Source organism: Rosa chinensis, chromosome 3, assembly GCF_002994745.2.
Source record: "Rosa chinensis cultivar Old Blush chromosome 3, RchiOBHm-V2, whole genome shotgun sequence".
In the NCBI taxonomy this organism is placed as follows: domain Eukaryota; kingdom Viridiplantae; phylum Streptophyta; class Magnoliopsida; order Rosales; family Rosaceae; genus Rosa; species Rosa chinensis.
Genome location: NC_037090.1, coordinates 13,045,347 through 13,065,988, shown reverse-complemented (window position 1 = coordinate 13,065,988; position 20,642 = coordinate 13,045,347). Strand labels below are relative to the sequence as shown.

The 20,642-nt window shown below is 38.5% G+C and overlaps 1 protein-coding gene across 1 annotated transcript in view; it reads left to right on the top strand.

Annotated features, from left to right (window-relative positions):
• The window catches only part of LOC112194145 (cyclic nucleotide-gated ion channel 1), a 30,547-nt gene extending 10,257 nt beyond the window's left edge, over positions 1-20,290 (top strand). The window contains exons 8-14 of the mRNA XM_024334395.2: positions 8,421-8,696; positions 13,739-13,832; positions 13,946-14,197; positions 14,969-15,249; positions 16,835-16,949; positions 19,185-19,445; positions 19,871-20,290. Coding sequence (XP_024190163.2) covers positions 8,421-8,696; positions 13,739-13,832; positions 13,946-14,197; positions 14,969-15,249; positions 16,835-16,949; positions 19,185-19,445; positions 19,871-20,269 — 1,678 coding nt within the window. The 3' untranslated portion in view covers positions 20,270-20,290. The remainder of the gene's footprint in view (positions 1-8,420; positions 8,697-13,738; positions 13,833-13,945; positions 14,198-14,968; positions 15,250-16,834; positions 16,950-19,184; positions 19,446-19,870) is intronic.
• The last annotated feature ends 352 nt before the right edge of the window (positions 20,291-20,642 follow it).

Below are 20,642 nucleotides of genomic sequence, written 5' to 3'. Positions count from 1 at the left end.
GTTCTGGAACCAAAAGAAGACGTTTTTGTCCTCGATCTGCCCATACTGTTTCAGATGGAGGCAGATCTCTTGAATCTGCTCTGGAGTTGGGTACTTAAAACCCTTATCATAGTAAAGGCCCTTGAGGATTCTTAGTTGAGGTGGTGTGGGAGCCCACCGGTTATTAGTCCCGGCTGCTTGGTTGTTTCCTCCATCCTCGATTTGTTGCTAGGTCTGTTGCTCCATTAGTTGCAGAGTTTGTGGTTCCATGTTGATGAAGAAAGGATTTGAGTTTCGAAAGAAAGGCTGAAGGGTTGAGAGAGAAAGACTGGAACTCGGAAGAATTTTCTTTTGGAGTGAACAGTCCCTCAGAATGCACCTATTTATAGAACGAGTAAGCATATCTCCACCGTTGGATGGACGATCTCTGAAATTAAATCTACGCGTTGGATTAAAGTCACCCGAAAACACGGAAAAGCTGTTGACGCGTGGAGGACACGAGGAGCTGTGACAGACAAGCTACAGCCGAAAGCAGGTCTAATTGCCATAAATCCAGGAAAAGAAAGGAATATTTACGCGTGGGGGAGTTTTTCATGTGCATACGTGTTTCTTGGGCCGTGAATTATCATAACTCTTCTCCTTCCCGGAGAAACTTTGTTAAAACCGTGTGCCTGTTGAGATTTCTACCCTATTTTGTGCTTTACATATACATCCTTTTTTGTCTCCTCCAGATTTTACTAAGGTTTGTCTAAGCGTGCAGTTTCAAATTCCTTCTACTTCCTCATGGCTAGAACCAAGGTTACCCCTCGCAGGGGCGTCAATGAACGCCATGTTCTCTCTTTGGAAGAAGAAGGTCGTCAAGCGGCCACTAGAGCTGGGCATACTCGTCCATGGGACCATCGTCCTATCCGTGAGCGTACCCACAGTCCCCCTCCTCTGCCTCGTCGCTCTCCCAGACTGCATCCCGGAGAGTCTTCTTCCTCACCAGCTGCTCGTGCTCCTCGCCCTATGGCCACCCTGGAAAGCTTGACGGATTCGATTGATGATTTGCGTTCCTCTCTCCGCGATGGTATTATGGTGACAGATTGGAGAGTCAATTGCATGATCGATTACATCTCTGAGATGAACTGCTCTTTGATCCGCTGTCACACTGCAATAAACAAGCTTGCTCAGGAAGTCAATAACTTGCAAAGTTATCCTCCTGGGTTTCCTCGCAAGGACATTACTGCATCACAACATGAGGACCCGCCTCCGAAGGCTGAAACCAGCAAGAGGGCTGCCACTCGCCCGCATACCGCTCCTCCAAAGGAGTAAATGGAGGTACAAGTCTAGGCTGAGAGACTTTAAACATTAAGCGCTGCATGGGAGGCAACCCATTTCAACCGTATCTGTGGAGGAGACTTCAAACGCAGATTTGCTTTCTTGAACTCTTCCTTCTATTTTATTTTCATGAATTTTAAGTTGTTTTAAGTTTCGTTGTGTTAACTTTCTCTTCTATGCTTGATTTATGCTTTGCATGATTTATATTTGTTTATACATTGAGGACAATGCATGAATTAAGTATGGGGGAAGGATTATTGCTTTATTGTGTTTTTAGTAGTTAGTATATAAAAAAAAAAAAAAAAATTGAAAAATAGTTGATGTTGGATTGTGTTTTTATTGTGTTTTTAGTTGATGTTGTGATACACTAAGGTATATTGGATTAAACATAGTCTTGAAAAAGGGTAGCTGTTTCAGTCCCATTGCACATCGAGACTCCCTGTTCCCGTACCTAAGTGTTGAAATTAAATTAATTTAAAAAAAAAAAAAAATTTGTTGGTTTTAGAGTGTTTTTGTTTGTTTGAGTCTTAGGATGCTCCTACCGTCTAGGATGAACATGTCTCCGAATTCATGGCTGAAGGTTTTTACAATCAAAATAGGACTTAATTGAATTCTGTGGTTAATCGACATTGTGATGCTTGTATGAAGATTTGAGATAGGATTGTAACTTGGTTCATTAAGCATGCTAGGATTAAGTCTGATTCATTTGACCCAAGTGAGCTGTTGAGCTAAAATACTTTCTTTTTGAATGCATACTGATAATTCTAGAATTTCGTGGCTGTATTTGCAAAACCTCATCTTTCTTTGAAAATCCAATGATCATGTGCCATAGATTTTAATGGACTAGAGAGTACTAGAACTCGGCTGTTGTGACTGTCAAAACTTGTATGCCATAATATGCACTGATCCTGGATAGGATAGAAGGCATTAGGGTAACCACCAAAGCCAAACAAGCATGTGTCCCCAATTGTGCCCGTCGTGGGACTCCTTAGAATGAACCCCTTTGAGCCTACGTTGAAAACCTTTGTTTCGTCACCCTCACTACCCTACCATGAGCTTAGTACAGGATATCTCTACCCTTGTCTTAAGGACTTAGTAGAGCATGACATAGTATGTAGGGGTGACGATGAAAGACAAGTATGGGGTGGGAAAAATCCAAGAAAAAAAAGAAGAAAATTTTGCCTTGAAAAAAAAAAAAAAAAAAAAAAAAAAAAAAAAAAAAGAAAGAAAGAAAAGCGGCAAAAGAGAAGAAAAATTGAAAAGAAAACTCTTGGGAAAATGTTGAAGTGTGGTTTTGGACTTGCAAATTTGTAGAAGGCTCAAAGTTGAAAATTATGCCTTTGTCCATTCCCATGTTGGTTAGAGTGAAGGTTTGGCCCAAAACAATGATATTTGGTCTACAAAAATGATGACATAAGGTGGTCCTTATATGCTCTGCTAGGTCCTTAGGATTTTTTGTAACCTTAATCTTCATTTCGAAAACCCTAGCTTAGCCCCATTACAACCTGTTTTAAGTGCTGACTTGATCCTTGAGATGGGCAGTCTTTGGTTAGTGGAGTCAGTTACGCAGTCGAGCTTATGGTTTAGGTCCATTTGTGCACTTAGTCATTTCATGAGGTCTTTAAAAATTCTTCACAAAATGTGTTTATTGATGAAATATGCAAGCTGTTTGTTGCCTTACAATTTGTTCTCTTGCATATACTTGAGTGTGAAGCTTTTAAGCATAGCCATTTCTGAGAGAAAAATCGAGAGTATGCCCTGTGAGTTTGGATTGGACTTGTTCGAAACATGCTATCATTCACTGTATAACTTAAGTTCTCCATATCTTGCTTAGTCATATGAATGTCACACATTTATTAACCATGGAATTATCTTTGTGATTTTGATTAAGTGTTTAACGTGAAAGCCATGAGTTTGGAGTCTCTGAGACAACAGTTAGGAGCAATAGAGTCATTTACTTGCTTTTTTGTCAAGTTTTTGTTCTGTTTTGGATTTTTTTTTGTTTTGTTTTGCTAAGGGACTAGCAAAAGCTAAGTGTGGGGGAATTTGATAGGAGCATTTTAATGTGATATTTTAATAGTTAATTCCTCACATTTTGCTTAGTTAATTCCTTAACTAAATCGATTTTTAATTCAATTTCTATTTTTAGGTACATTGGAGTAGATGAAGGTGAAATGAGCGTTAGGTCCATAATTACCTGGAAATGATGGAGAAAAATGGAAATGTTCTAAAAGATCAATTTTACACATATTCCTACTCCGGCTAGGAGAAACCAAGCCAAGCAAAGAAGAAGGAGCGGCCGCCTGACCAAATGAACTTCAAATGAGCTGAAACCTTCCAGATCCATTCTAGACACCCAAAGGATCATTTCTTATGAAGAGTGCCAGAGAAAAATATGAGTGGAAGGCCTTCAAACAATCAGCCCAATTCTCTACAGAAGCAAAACCGGAAAACTGGACCTGTAAGAGGTCCAGCAGCATTTTCGGCCCAACCACATGGCAATACATTCTGAAATTTTACCACAATGATCTACACTCATAGTGGAACATTTCATATGAAGAAGTCAAAGGCTAAAACTGAGTTCTTAGTGGAGATAAAAATTAAAGGAATAAAGGAAGAGAAAGTGATCTCACCTAACAAATCCACTAAGTGTTTAAGTGCTCTCACCTAACAAATCCACCAAGTGTTTAAGTGCTCAAACCTAACCCATTATGATTTGTTTAAAGGCCAAATAGTGTTGCTTGGAAGCCTATAAATAGAGACCAATTCACCATTTCATAACACATTCCTTCATCCATTTCATCTTCTTGTCTCACCATTTCCTCTCCATTTTCCTTAGTCACCAATTCCTTCATCCATTTCATCTCCTTGTCTCACCATTTCCTCTCCATTTTCCTTAGTCACCATTTCCTAAACACCAATTCCTTCATCCATCTCATCTTCTTTGTCTCTCCATTTCCTTTCCATTTTTCTCTCCATCCTCTAGTTTTAAGTTTCTACATTTTTAAGCAAAGAGAAGAAGAGAAGAAGAAGCCATGAAGCCTCCTAGCCATCATCATCCACCTTGTGCCGTGATAGTGAAGTCTTGCTTTAAAGATTCAAGATCAATGTTTCAAGCTCTTCATCATCCACTCCCTTCATGGTGTAATTCTATCTTTTTCCTTGTAATTTCTCTTGTTTTCTTTGTTTGATTTTGTAAAACTATGAATTTTAGTTAACAAATAATGTTAAGGGCAAAGTTTAAGCCCAATTTCTATGTTTAAATAAAGTTTTCGAATTCTATAATTGTGATTCTAAGTTGCTTATGTGAGTTTGTTCAATTAAATTTGCTTTACAGAAAACTTTTATATGTTTATCTTATTTGGGTCGACACTTATAGGATTTGCATGTAATTGGTGCTAGGTTTAAGAACATGAAATCGACTTTTCGTTTTGTGTAAACTTGAATCAAAGTAGTAAAGGTTTTGTGCAAAGACCAAATTTAATTAAAGAGGATTGCAATTAGGTGGACTTTTCCATACTAAGTTGTACACTTGAGTTGATAGCCTTTCTCTATGTCTAATGCGTTGAACATGTCATGATTGACTAGCTTTCTAGGGCTTGATTGCATGTTTGATAGGATTAATCTAGGTGCTTTCGCTTAGGTTAATTAGCATTGAAAAGTAAAATATGGGAAATCATTTGCTTTCGAATGTTTCACATGATCAACTCCTCTCTCATGACATTTAAAATCAACTATAGGAATTGTAATTGGATTTCTTACATATGGATGTGGTTTTGATCTTTGTTCCTTGCGTTCCACCCTTGTATATATGTTTTTACGTTTTCTTTATTTTATTTATTTTAATTTTAATTTTAAGAATCCTAATCCCCCCCTTATTTGTGTTTACTTGTATATATTTATTCTTTATTTTATTTTTGTAAATAATACTTTATTATTTTAATTCTTTATTTGTTTATACAATTGTATATATTTATATTCTTTATTTTATTTTTGTAAATAATACTTTTCTTTATTTGTTTCACAGTTACAAGTGTACCCTCAATCCCCGGATAGAACGATCCCTATTTGCTTATACTACTAACGATATTTTCAGGGTTAAATTATGCGCTTGCTAAAAGCGCATCAAATACTGGGAATCCCCATCCCCGTTACCCGATTTCCCCCAAATTTCTCCCCATTAGGGTCGAATACCCGACGGGTACCCTACCCTATGGGGATTATTGCCATCCCTAAGCTATTGCCACCCAACCATCTATTTACTTCACCCTACTATAGAACTTTTAATCAAATATTTCACTACTAACCCTATAATTAAGAAATTTTGTAATACGAACAAACTGCTCCACAAATATTGGAGGAAAAACTTAACGCATCTAGGGTTTGCTGGGTTGCTAGTCCGACGGCGTCCCTGTGCCTACGCAGGCCTTTGGCTTTGGCGGGGTAAGGTGGATGCTGCCGGACGGGTTTGGGCTATTCTCCAACGTGTTATGGTAGGTGTAGGTAAGGAGTTTGTGATCAGTTTTTCTTCTTTTTGGATGGTAGCGGCGGCAAATCCGATTGGAACATGAACCATAGGTTGGATCGTGTTGGCATTCGATCGGGGATGGAGTTCTCTACGGTGGCTGTGTAGGTGGTTTGGGGCATCCTCTGATGGATCTTGGGTGGAGGTTGGGTGGCGGTTTGCAGGTTGAGAGGGTTGGTGGCAGAGGTGGTTCGGGGCCAATCTGGGTTGGTGGTTTAAGACTCAAGGTCGGGCGTCTTTGGGGGGTTGGCAAAGCTGGGGTTGCTGGGTGAGTGGTAAGTTGGTGGTGCGCGAAGGAATTGGTGGAAGGGATGTTGCAGTTGCTTACATATCTCTGGTGGTGAGAATTTTTGGGTTGCTGTTGGTGTCTTCAATGGGAAGTAAAGTTGATTGCATTAGTGTCTTTTCGGTTATTTTTAGGATTTTCTTTGTTGGTTTTTTAGGTTTGATAATAAGTCCCTACTCACTTGAGCTAGGGTTTGGGAGTCTTATTCTTGCTGTGCCATTTTTATGGTGTTCTCCCTGAGGACTACTTGTTAAATTATTGGTGCTTTCTGGTTATCAATGTGATGGTGAATGGCCCTTACACGTGGTCTGGCCTTGGGACACGATATTGAAGAGGGTGGAGCAGTTAGTCTTGATGTTGGTGGCGAGGTCGTATCGTGAAACTCGGGATTGGTTAACTTCTATTATAGCCCGCAATTATGGGCGTAAAACTTGGTTAGGGATTGGGCTCTTTCGGCTCATGGATGTCTCGTAGAGGGACGGACCCGTAGCTAGTGATCATGGTGGGAATATGTGTTGCGGTATTATACCCCAACTGGTGATTCCAATGCGTTGTAATCTTTTTTTTATTAATGGTATTATCTTATTCTTAAAAAAAAAAATTGTAATACATATATATATATATATATAAAGGGGAAATTACTGGTCACTCCCTGTACTTTTAGGGCGTCGACAGTTCAGTCCCTGCTATCCTAATTTCAACAAGTTACTCCTCAAACATTCAAATCTCACACAATTTGGTCCAAAATGACTATTGTGCCCCTCCCTTCCTCTTTTTATTTTTTATTTTTCTCTCCTCTCCCCCCCCCTTCTTCTAAAATTCATAATTAATTCATACGAACTCCGATATTTACGTTCCATACATGTACGAGATCGTATCAATGAGCTCTACAACTTTTATGAGGAAAGTTTTTCCAAATTTTTTATGTATAAAAAGTCAATTTCCACGACCCCCCCCCAAATAACATTCGTTTCGAAAATCCCCTTTCCTCTAAAACTCATAATTAATTCATACAAACTCTGATTTTTCCTTTCCATATATGCACAAGATTGTATTGACGAGATCTACAACTTTCATGAAGAAAATTTTTCCAAATTTTGTATGTATAAAAGTCAATTTTCACTACCCCCTAAATAACGTTCGTTTCGAAAATTCCCTTTCTTCTAAAATTCATAATTAATTCATACAAACTCTGATTTTTGCATTCCATACATGCACGAGATCGTATCAATGAGATCTACAACTTTCATGAAGGAAGTTTTTCCAAATTTTGTATGTATAAAAGTCAATTCTCATGACCCCCCCTAAATAACGTTTGTTTCGAAAATAAAATCGATACAAAACCGAATTTCTCGTACAACTACTTATGAAATAGTCTCAATATTCATAATTCAAATATTCGATATGTCTTGGGTTGAAATGTGCATAGTGAGAGAGAGAGAGAGAGAGAGAGAGTGTGTGTGTGTGTGTTATTTAGGGGGCGGTCGTGAAAATTGACTGTTTATACATACAAAATTTGGAAAAACTTCCTTCATAAAAGTTGTAGAGTTCATCGATACGATCTCGTGCATATAAGGAACGCAAAAATCGGAGTTCATATGAATTAATTATGAATTTTAGAAGAAATGAGGGGAGAGGAGAGAAAACATAAATAAAAAGAGGAAGTGAGGGGCAAAATAGTCATTTTGGACCAAATTGTGTGAGATTTGAATGTCTGAGGAGTAACTTGTTGAAATTAGGATAGCATAGACTGAACTGTCGACGCCCTAAAAGTACAGGTAGTGACCAGTAATTTTCTCATAAAGGTCACAGCCGCAGCCCACTACCTTTGTCATCTTCCTTTTCAGCAATCTCTCTTTTGAGTCCTTTCTAACCTCTTGGGATAAGCCACTAATCCAATTTTCTGCGAGCTCTCTTAATGATTTGATGGAATTCGCAGTAAAACCTCTTATTTTTAATTATCAATCAAGATAACTAAATATACAGCTTCAAATACTTCAATGATGGAGGAGTCTGATGATCGAGAATTTCTTCGTCAACTAGCTAGTAGAGATCGCTGGCAATCCAACTTTAGTTTGTTTTAACTACTCTAAGATACTATTCTATAATTTTGTTCTTGTTTTTTTTTTAATAACTTCGATCTCATCAAATATTGTACCAGCTCCATGCAATAGCTTCAGTACGTATTTATTTTTACAACGTAATAGTGTAGCTTCTGTAGCTAAGTGGCTATAATATATATAAGTTTTTTTCCTGATTCTAATCATATTTTCCCATGAGATTTAATTATGTTTGCTCTTTCTTGGTCAGAGAATTATCAAAGAACCCTACTTCATTTGGTGTACCTCTAACAGTCTGCGCAATAATAATGGTTGTTTTTCCACCATTACAACTACTGGATGATTCCAATCATGATGGATTATTATTTGCCGTATCATCTATGCTGTATTTGTTACTGGATCCTCTGTTTCTGTATGCTCCTCTTATCAACGAGAACACCAAGTGTCTCGTGTTGGACAACAGAGTGAAGATAGCAGCTCTTTTTTTTCGATCATTGGGAGATGTTCGTTATCTAATCAGAATATATCTTTGTTAGCGTGAGTTGTTAGGAAAATGCAAGGAATAACAAATCATGGAAAAGGAACCACAAAACATGGAAAAGCATGTCTGCATGTTATGTGGATCTTTATCAGATTTGTCTCTTAGGATTAGTGTATATATATTTACATCTTCTGTGTAAGAATATGAAATAAGTTTTGTATACCATATTCTTCTGTTAAACATCAATACAAACTATTCATTCTCTCATTCAAGTTGACTTGGTATCAGAGCATCGATCCGAGAGGATCTTCCTTGCATCAACGTCCGTCCAAGAACGATCTGATCATCTTCTTCTTGGACTTCGACGATCATCGTCAACCTTCTCCGATCATCATTCCAGTTTTCTCCAAGAAGCGGCGCCATCCTTCATCTGCCCAGATCGGAGTCGTCCTTTTCACCAGAAGCAGCGCCATCCACCCTGCCCAGATCAGGTTGTCTGTTCCTTTCAAGGTTGACTTCACCTTTCTACATCAGCTTCACTTTCAAGACCGGCCTCGTCTCTCCAGACCGCCTTCGTCTTCCTCCGGCGCCAAAGATCAGCTTGTCCAGTTCGTCTTTTTCGGCCCCTTCCAGCCAACTGAGCTAACTGCAGTTCCATCTCAGTTTCAAACATAATCCATCTGCAGCTGTGCTCTAGTCCTCGACTCGACATCCCCAACCAGCCATTCTTGAGAAGAAAAGAAGAGGAGGCGGACGGGCTGCACTTTCAAGTTTCAACCGCCCTTTTTTTTTTCTTCTTTCATTTATCTCACCTCCACTGTTTTTCTTTCTTATTTTTGTTCCGTGACCGTGCCCACCATTCATCTTGTTGTAGCCCTATTATTTCCCATCAATCCCAGTCGTGCCCACCATTCATCTTGCCTTTCCCACCCGTGCCCACCATTCATCTTTTTTTTTTCTTTTCTTATTATTTCCCATCAATTCCACCCGTGCCCACCATTCATCTTACCTTTTCTTTTCTTATTATTGTTCCACTTTTGTTGGGTGAGAGAAAAGAGGACGTGTGGGAGACAAAAAGGAGAAGAGGAGAAGAAAAGAAAAGAAAGGGTTATCTTTTCTTCATTAAAGGGAGAAGAAGTCACGTGGGAGCCAAAAAGAAGTTAAAAAAAAAAAAAAAAAAAAAAAAAAAAAAATGCAAATTCCTAATTCTACACCTTTTTTCCAACAGCTGAGATCAATCCCACTTCATCAGCAAGAATCTCCACTAGGCTTTCTCAATCGCACTCGTCTGCAATGTTCTTATTGCAATCATGTCGGGCATGTTCGACAGACTTGTTGGATGCTGAACCCGCATCTTAAACCTACAAGGCAAGGTTATCATCCTAAGGCGAAAACAGCTACTGTTCAATTGATCCAAGAACCGGATTTCTATGGAGTGGCTGGACAAGATCATCATACAGTAAGTAGGGCTACAACATCTATTGCTAATCATGGTAAGATTGGCATGGCTTTAAAGGTTTCTAACTTTGTTGGTTCTGATACATGGATTATTGATTCTGGTGCCTCCGATCATATGACTTATGATAAATCGTATTTTACTGACTTGTCTTCCCCACCAGTGTCCTATGTCACCAACGCCAATGGTGAGGCTTTTCCTGTGTTAGGGTCAGGGTCAGTGCGTATTACTCCAACTTTAGAGCTTCATAATGTGTTATATGTACCTGACTTGTCTCATCACTTGATATCTGTTCCACAGATAAATACTGAGTCTAAATGCTCTGTAACCTTTTATCCTATGTATGTGATTTTTCAGGATCTTCTCACTAGGGAGATAATGGGTCGGGGGTATTTGAGGGGCAGGTTGTTCCATCTAGATCAGACATACGCAGGAGAGAAACCAGGAGCACAGTCCCGAGTCGCTTTGACTTCAAATTCTGATAAGATAAGTGAAATTTGGTTGTGGCATCGCCGTTTAGGGCATCCTTCATTTAGTCTTATGAAAACAACCATGCCTACTCTGTTTATTGGTGTGAATGAGTCTGCTTTACGTTGTGAAACATGTGTTTTGGCCAAGAGTCATCGTGCAACTTATTCTCCTAGAGTGTCTCATAAAAGTGTTATTCCTTTTGAGTTGATTCATTCTGATGTTTGGGGACCTTCTAGAGAGCCCACTGTATCTGGTATGCGATATTTTGTGTTGTTTATTGATGATTGTACGAGATTGTCATGGGTTGCTCTTCTTAAAACCAAAGATGAAGTCTTTCCAGCTTTCCAAACTTTTCGTACTCTTGTTCAAACACAGTACCATAGCACCATTAAAGTCCTTCGTTCTGACAATGGGGGGGAATATGTTAATCATGTTTTCCAAGAGTTTTTTAACACCCATGGGATTGTTCACCAAACCACATGTCCACAAACACCTGAACAAAATGGAGTGTCTGAAAGGAAAAACCGTCATTTACTTGATATGGCTCGTGCCCTTCTCTTTAGTGCCCATATGCCTAAGTATCTTTGGGGCGATGCTGTATATGCTTCCTCCCATCTTATCAATCGTCTTCCCTCTAGTGTCCTTCAGGGAAAAATCCCATTTGAGGTTCTTGCATCTCATGTCTCCTTACCTTCATTTCATAATCTTCCAGCTCGTGTCTTTGGTTGTGTTGCTTTTGTCCATGTTCCTAAGAACCAGAGGTCTAAATTGGATGCTCGGGCACTTAAGTGTGTGTTTGTTGGCTACGGAGGGTATCAGAAAGGGTACAAGTGCTTTCATCCACCTACTAGGAAGTACTATGTCACTATGGATGTTACTTTCTTTGAGGACATGAGTTACTTTTCCTCTTCAGATACAGCTCTTCAGGGGAAGAATTCATTTTTTGAAGAGCTGTATCATGGAGAGGGGGAGGAATCAGAAGGAGGAGAAGAAGCAGGTGGTATTTTGACTGATCCAGTTGAGACCATTAGCTCGGCGTCTCCAGAAGCTGAAGCTCCAAACATCCAAGCACCAGTTTCTATGGCTGAAAATGATGTTGAAGACACAACTGTCCCTCCTACCATTGCTTCTACCCCTGACCCACAACTTCCTGGTACTGAAGATCACTCATTTGAGGTATGTCCACCCACTAGTACTAGTAGTAATGAGTCTAATGTTGGGCAATATGTGTTACCAAATAGGATCACTCGGGGTCAATCAGCCAAAAGATATGAACCTACTCTTACTGCCAAATCAAAATACCCAGTAGCCAATTATATGTCCACTAGGAGGTTGTCTAAGTCATATGAATCTTTTGTGAATCAAATATCTGCTGTATCAGTACCTAACAAAGTGCAGGATGCATTGGGGGATCCAAAGTGGAGGAAGGCAATGGAGGAAGAGATGGAGGCGTTACAGAAGAGCAATACTTGGCAACTTGTGCCTCCACCACAAGGCAAGAAGGCTGTAGGGTGTCGTTGGGTGTTTACCGTGAAGCATAATGCAGATGGATCAGTGAATCGGTACAAAGCACGCCTTGTAGCAAAGGGGTTTACTCAGACGTATGGTATAGACTATGATGAAACGTTTGCTCCTGTTGCCAAGATGAACACTATTCGAGTTCTTCTTTCGTTTGCTGCTAATTTAAACTGGCCACTCCGACAGTTCGATGTCAAGAATGCATTTCTTCATGGAGAGTTAACCGAGGAAGTGTACATGAGCCTTCCACCTGGGTATGTAGCTGCTTCTCCTGGTGATTTTGTATGCAAGTTGAGAAAGTCTCTGTATGGTCTCAAACAATCGCCTCGTGCTTGGTTTGGGAGATTTTCACAATTCATGCGAAAGGTTGGTTACAAACAGAGCAACTCAGATCATACCTTGTTTCTCAAGCATCAACAAGGGAAGGTAACAGCTCTAATTATCTATGTGGATGATATGGTAATCACCGGCAATGATACTGTTGAGATGGATAGACTGCAGAGACAGCTAGCCTCTGAGTTTGAGATGAAGGACTTAGGTGAACTTAAGTACTTCTTAGGAATTGAGGTAGCCAGGGGGAGAGAAGGGATCTACCTGTGCCAGAGGAAGTACGTTCTTGACTTGCTAACAGAAACAGGTTTGTTGGATTGTAGACCTATAGATACTCCTATTGAGCAGAATCATTGTTTAGCTGAGTATCCAGATCAAGTACCTACTGATCGAGCTTGCTATCAGAGGTTAGTAGGGCGCTTAATTTATTTGGCTCATACTAGACCAGATATTGCATATGCAGTGAGTGTGGTGAGTCAGTTCATGCATAACCCAAGTGAGAGTCACATGGATGCTGTTATGAGAATTTTAAAGTACCTGAAGTCAGCTCCAGGAAGGGGAGTATTGTTTTCTAAACACAACAACATCCTTGAGGTTTGTGGCTTTACAGATGCAGATTGGGCTGGAAATATTACAGACAGGAGGTCAACATCAGGTTACTTTACATTTGTAGGAGGTAATTTGGTTACATGGAAGAGTAAGAAACAGAAAGTTGTGGCACGATCTAGTGCTGAGGCCGAGTATAGAGGTATGGCTCACGGAGTGTGTGAATTGTTGTGGCTGAGAAATCTATTACGTGATCTGGGTTTCAAACTCGAAAGTACTATGCAGTTGTATTGTGATAACAAGGCAGCCATTGACATATCACAGAATCCAGTACAACATGATCGTACTAAGCATGTGGAGGTTGATCGTCACTTTATAAAGGAGAAGCTAGATGCCAAAATTATTAGCTTTCCTTTTGTTCCAACTGAAGAGCAACTTGCAGATATACTTACCAAAGGAGTTTCTAGGAAGGCATTTTATGACTCACTAAGCAAGTTGGGCATGGTTGATGTATATGCGCCAACTTGAGGGGGAGTGTTAGCGTGAGTTGTTAGGAAAATGCAAGGAACCACAAATCATGGAAAAGGAACCACAAAACATGGAAAAGCATGTCTGCATGTTATGTGGATCTTTATCAGATTTGTCTCTTAGGATTAGTGTATATATATTTACATCTTCTGTGTAAGAATATGAAATAAGTTTTGTATACCATATTCTTCTGTTAAACATCAATACAAACTATTCATTCTCTCATTCAAGTTGACTGTCTTCTCATTAAGGAAGGCTGGGGGAAGTCCCCTTCCCGTAGGAAAATGCTGAGGCTAGCAAGTGACACGGTGTCTATTCTTCCTATTCCTCAAGTAAGCCTTCCAGGCAGCTGGAATAAACTCTATAATTTTCACAGTACATATTGAATACTAATTAACTAGCTCAATTCAACGTGCTTAAGCGGGAAATTCTATTGCGCGCGCAGGTTGCAATTTTAATTTTTCTTCCAAAGATGAGGGGCTCCAACTCTTTGAAGACAATGACGTTTCTCAACTCCCTTATTGCATCGCAATATTTTCCCCGAATTTTCCCCATCTTTGTATTGTTTAAGGAAATTAACACGGCAAGAATTGGTGATAGGAGAGACAGGTTCACAAAATGGTCCTCAATTGTCGTCAACAATCCAAAGTGGTCGTCAATCGTCGTCAATATGTTTGGGTACATTATTGCCAGCCATGTACGTCTATATCGTATCACTACTTATTTTAACCATTCTATCAAGATGTTCTAACATGTTGAGTTACAGTTCGAATAGATATATAGACTGCAAAAGAATAATATTAGGTGAACGATTTTTTTGGGTACCATCTGCATCATCCCATTTTTTATGTAACAGCTGATGTGACACAACTATATCATTTAATGAAATTCTCTTAGGGCTTTCTGCTACATGACCTGCCAGGCTGCCACTTAAAATACCATGCATATGGTGTCCAAAATGATGGATTATCTAGCTTTACTCTTAAATGATATTCAATTACAAAGAAAAATCTTAGCAACCTTATTTTCAATCTTTCTTAATTATTTTCATTTTTTTATATTTACACTTCATCTCTGACTATAGTATGATCGATGATTTAATCTTACATCATCATTTAGAGATGAATCTCTTCATAAGAGTAATTAATCGTACATCATTTAGTCATTCAATTTTATCAATCAAATAAAATTTTATCTTCTACAATTTAACTACCATGTAAAATTATTCATTTATTTCACATAGTTCATTGACTAAATGATATTAATTACCTAATGGACTATGAGGGACAAATCTCAGTTACATGTTTTAAACTTAGATATTTAATATTAATATTAAAAAGGTATATTTAATATTATCTTTCAGATTTATTTGTCCTTTACAATCCCTAAAAAACTATGCATTTGATTGATATTTTGCACCTATGACTACATTTAATAAACTTATTCATTTTTTTGTTCTTTTAATTAGATGTTCGGAGCATTTTGGTATTTTTTCACCATCCAAAGAGAGATAGAGTGTTGGGGACATGCTTGCAGAATTGAAGATGGATGTGAATTTAGTACTTCATGTGTTCAAAATACATACAGAAATCTCACACTTTTAGAGAACTCGTGCCCTGCAAATCCCCCAAATAAACAAGTATTCGATTTTGGCGTATTTCATGATGCTCTACAATCCGGCATGCAAAAATCAACAAATTTTCCACAAAAGTTTTTGCAATGTTTATCGTGGGGCATACGAAATATGAGGTTTGCACATATAACACCTTGCCTTTGACTTTTTTTTACATATTGTTCGTTAACATTTTTCTCTGATAAATTTTTGTTGTCATTTGAACATTCATGCAAAAATGATGAAAATGAAGCTTCTCTCTCTCTCTCTCTCTCTCTCTCTCTCTCTCTCTCTCTCTCTCTCTCTCTCTCTCTCTCTCTCTCTCTCTCTCTCTCTGGGCGTAGAGGCCTTTGCTTCAATTTTGGATCTAAGTTATTAAATTCCAACATTTTTCTCTGATGAAGTTTTGTTGTAATTTGAACAATCATGCAAAAATGATCAAATTAAAAAAAGCTTCATTCTCTATCAGCGTAGAGGCCTTTGCTTCAATTTGGATCTTAGTTATTAATTTTCCTAGCTTTTTATCATCGTTCTTTCTTTTTCTTTTCGTCACCTTTGCATAGACCTCGCATCATCGAGCTCGGGCGAGAGAGAGAGAGAGAGAGAGACATTCACCCGTGTACAACCCAACGTAGAATATTTTATGGATATGGAGGACTATATAACGTCTCTAGTATTATGTAGAGTTATAATGGATCGGAAGAATGATCAGATTCAGGTGCTTGTGTAAGTTGAAATTAATTGATCTCTACACTAGTTGTTTTAGACCTGGCATGTTGGAGTAGTTCAATTTAAATTTTGCTTTGTTGAATAGTTTCCATAATTATGGTGAACCAAATGTTTTGCGCCACTATCTGTCAGGGGCGGATTCACATAGAGCCCGGTTTAGGCACTTGCCTAGACTGGGTTTTTGAGTTTACATTGATTTGGTGTAGGCAAGGTATGTGAAAATGGCAAAAATTAGGCAAAAACATGGCAAAACCAAGGCAAAATCTTTATAATTGCCTCCAGAATCTATAGCTGCCCTCTAATTTTCCTCTCTTCCCCTCCTGCCATTGTCTTGCCTTAATTACCTGAAAAAAATTTCTGGCTCCACCCCTGCTATCTGTTATGGTTTTGCTGGGTGTTAGGAGCATAGCGTTGTACACTGGCTGGCCTTTGGCAGTTGGTTGTGTGTTTGATAAGTGCGGTCTTTTTCTGCTACCCTATGTGTCTTTGGAGACTGACCTGGATCCGCTGGGCGGCAGTAAGCTCGATCGCCGAGTGCTTTGATCAGTGGTTATTTCCCTCTTCCTTCTCCGCTGGTGTTTGATCAGCTTGTTATTGGTGCAAGAATTAATGCTATTGGAGCTCGATCTTGTAAGGGGCTGTTCGCAGTAGCTGTCATAACTAATAATTGTTTAGGTTGTTGATACTGTGATCGGCAGTAAATTGAACGTTGCCGTACATTATTTTTCTTTTAAATCATTTTATTTTTCATTTACTTAAGGACAACAATGGAATATCAATAGATAAATTAAGATGTAGGGTGGAGTAGTTGGTAAGGTCTTAACAGCTCACCATTAAAATGCATCGTATCCTAATTATTTTTCACGGATTGTATCTTTTATATGTAATACTTTATGTTTTTTTATCTCTTCATTAAAATGCATCGTATCCTAATTCTTTTTCACTGATTGTATCTTTTATATGTAATACTTTATGTTTTTTTTATCTCTTCAGTTCTTTTGGTTCGAACCTCAGTGCCACCAGTGCAAATGGAGGGGAAAACTTGCTTGTGGTTCTCTTTTCAATATTTGGCTTGGTACTATTTATGTATCTCTTGGGGCATACGCAGGTTAGTGATGAGTAAGAATTAAATTTATAACATTTATGGTATTGATTATTTTAAATAATTAATTGGTCACAACTCACTAATTATAAGTAAATAAATGAAAGTGACCTTATATGTAGATAGTGGATATTATTTTATATATTTTTTAATTTAGCTAGTGTTGTTTTTTTTTTTCTATTTGTCATAGTACCCGTTAGAATTATTATTATTTTTTTTGAGAATGAGATAGAACTTTCATTCAATCAACCAAAACGCATACATTTGGGGGGGGGGGGGGGGGGGGGAACATAAACCAATATCCCAAAAAAACTGCAGTTACAGATACCATCAAGCCAATGGGCCCAAACTCTAACCACAAAACACCCATTTCCAAGGCTACCTTGAGCACGTGATCCCGAAAGTCCCAGTAATACCCCGTAGTCAACAGCACAGAAGACGTCGTCATCTTCAACACCGTGTCCAAAAAGTACCAGACCACGTGTAAAGGATCGCTCGTCGGCAAATTGACAAAAAAAGTAAACCAGAGTTGAACCAACTCGTCCACGGGAAAGACACCATAGCAATGGCACAACCATGAAACCAATACAACCAAACCCTTGCTTTGAGGAGAGACTTATTAGAACTAACCAAAAGCCAAAACCTAAAAACCTAATAAAACAAAGAATTCGGCCACCGCAATGTGCTTCCAATTTCCTCAACGTCGGACCCCAAGCAAATCATTGCGCGCGCCGAGCCCATCCACACCGGCTCACCCCCTTGTAGACACCTAAGCCTACCGTGTGGCCTTCCACCGCCGCTCTCTGCATCGTCTCCAGGAAAAAACAGGACCAAGCCTAGATCATTGACAATGCAAAAGACTGGAAAACATGAAAGAGAGAGCAGTCCACAACGCCACCGCAGGCCTGGATCTACTACCCACCACCAACCTTTGACTCTCAACTTTTCTACCCCTTTCCACCCCAGAGTGAAGCCTGCCCATCCACCAACCGCCGTCGTCTGAAGGAAAAGAGAAATTTGATGCTATCGCCTAAATCCCCTCAAGCCAAAAGACCCAGATCACTCCACTAAGGCAGAGCCGACCTTCCCAGCACCCTGTCCGGAAACGCCCACCACACACCGACGCAAGCAAAAGCCGTCATCGATGTTGGGACACCGCTGGACAAACCATAACCCCGCCCCTCTGTTTTCGAAACCCTATTGTTCTGCTCCGAGTATTGCGAAGGAAAAGTTAGGTGGAACTCCACCCGTTAGAATTAATTGAAAACTAGTATATAGTTTTAAGTATCTACATGTCTTTTCATTTAACAGGAAGTTAAGTTGGGATAATATAGATACAATAGTAGGTCACAGGTCATGCTTGTCTCTGTTTAACATGGTGGGTTAATGAATTTTATTTTATTTTAAGAGTGGGTAAAGTATGAGGTTCAAAAAAAAAAAACTGAGTTGTATAAGGAACTGAGTTACTGACGTGAATTATTTTTTTTAAGAGTGGGTAAAGTATGAGGTTCAAAAAAAGAAAAGAAAAAAAACTGAGTTGTATAAGGAACTGAGTTACTGATGTGAGATTCTGTATGCATCATTTTTAATTCATTAATCATCAAAAGGCAAAGAAGAGAACATTTTCCAAACAAAACAAAAAAACAAAAGGAGAACGTAGTATATATCCTAATCATATTCCATTTGTTAATCATAACCTAAAGTGTGATTATATATATATGTGTATTTCTTCAAATCATGTTCCATTTGTTAATCACAACCTAATGCTTGATCATATATATGTGCATTTCTTCAAAAGTAAATAATTCATCTGATAGGTTCTAGAAATAATATTAAATTTTCTATCATAAAAAGAAAGAATTCAATACTAAATTTCCTCGCAATAAGTTTAAGGAAATATAAATATAACAACCTCCAGAAGTAATTTTCCTGTCTAAACATTGTGCATAACTTGATCGTTCGGTTATTAATTTTTCAACCAACAATAAGAAACATTAACATCATCGCTATTAAGACTTTTTGAAGACAAAATTGATTCTGACGCTTTGAGGAAATGATAAGTGGTAACAACTGAGGTTAGGCTTAAGTAAGTGTGTTTTAAAGAACCTCTCATTTTACAACAACACTTACATATGCACCTGAATTATTTTGTCTAATTTTTCTTGTCCGTTAATCATACTGACATACTGTGCACCGATTTATGTTTCAGTTTACTGAATGAACCTTCTTGTTTTGGGATAGACATTTATGCAGAAAGTTAGCAAATCAGATACTATCCTACAGAAGATGGAAATGACTATAGAACCAAAAATACGTTCCATATTATCTGAATATGGCCTGTCTAATGGAATGGAGAGGAAAATCAACCTGGCGGTGAAACAAAATCTTAAAGAAGATGAAAATTATATTGTGGAGAATATGTTTTCAATTCTTTCCTTAAAAGAAGCCAAAACTTTTGCTGTGGAGATCAAGTGCACTCTCTTTTTGGATAAGCTCAAGAAAGTAAGATCCTTTGTCCATTAAACTAGTGTTGTAACATCAACCACCCTCTCCTTTTAATATGTGTGTGTGTGAGGGATTTTTTTTTTTACCATTTTAAGAAATCTATTTCGATACCTTAACGGTCATGAGTCTTAAGAACTGAACGGTTGAGATGCCGATATGTGATCAAAAAGTGGATCCCATAAATAATCTCTTAAAATGACAAAAAAATGATCATTTAGTAAAAGGGCGCGCAGACAGACACACACATGTTGTCTCTTTTTGCTTTTGAAGTCGCTCTCTAGTTTAAATTAATGTCACACTTCAATAAAATTGCCATGATCAGACTTAATTTTTCTCCATAGAATACTTCTTAGTCAACTAATTAGTTTAACGATGTTCCTTACAAGATTCCTCTTTGTTTTTTCAATGTATGTAAACCCTAGGTCGAGGGGCTTAAACGTAAGGACGATTTGGTATTGAAGAAAATCTGTGAACATCTTAAGCCAGCAATCTATAGTGAGAGCAGTTATATAATTCGGGAAGGGGAGCCACTTGATTTGATGTTCTTCCTCACACAGGGCATTGTACTCATCTATAATTCATGTGGTTCCTCAAGAACTGTCCAAGCTGAGAAAGAGAAAAGTGGTTTGTATGGAAAAGAGCTTTTAATTTGGGCCGAAGAATCTTCCACACATCTGTCCACCTTACCTTTCTCAACTGCAACTATTAAATCCCACAACAAAGTTGAAGTCTTTACTATCAAGGCCACCGATTTACAGCGTGTTGTGTCCCAAAATCATCTCAATGTGGATTGTACTCTCACCGAGATACATAGTTGTTGACAGTAGTCATAGAGATGTTCTACAAGGCCACAAGGGTTGAATGATGGCGCTAAATTTCATGGAGTCTCAAGGCTATGAATCCTGTTAATTGAAGTTGGAAGGTGTGAAATTGTTTTTGGCAGTAGATGTCATGTATAATACCCCAGAAATTTGTTATTATTTTCTGAGAATTTTTCAGAATTAATTCAGTGGCTGTTGGTACAAGCGAGTATGTGGTTCAGGAATGGAGTGAAATTATTTTCGGATGAATAATTATTCAAGAAACATCATTTTAGGGGGCGCGAAGGCTGATTTTTTATACGTTGGGTTTCTCCAAAAACTTCCTTCACGAAAGTCATAGAGTGCGTCGCTACGAGTTCGTGGATATATAGAA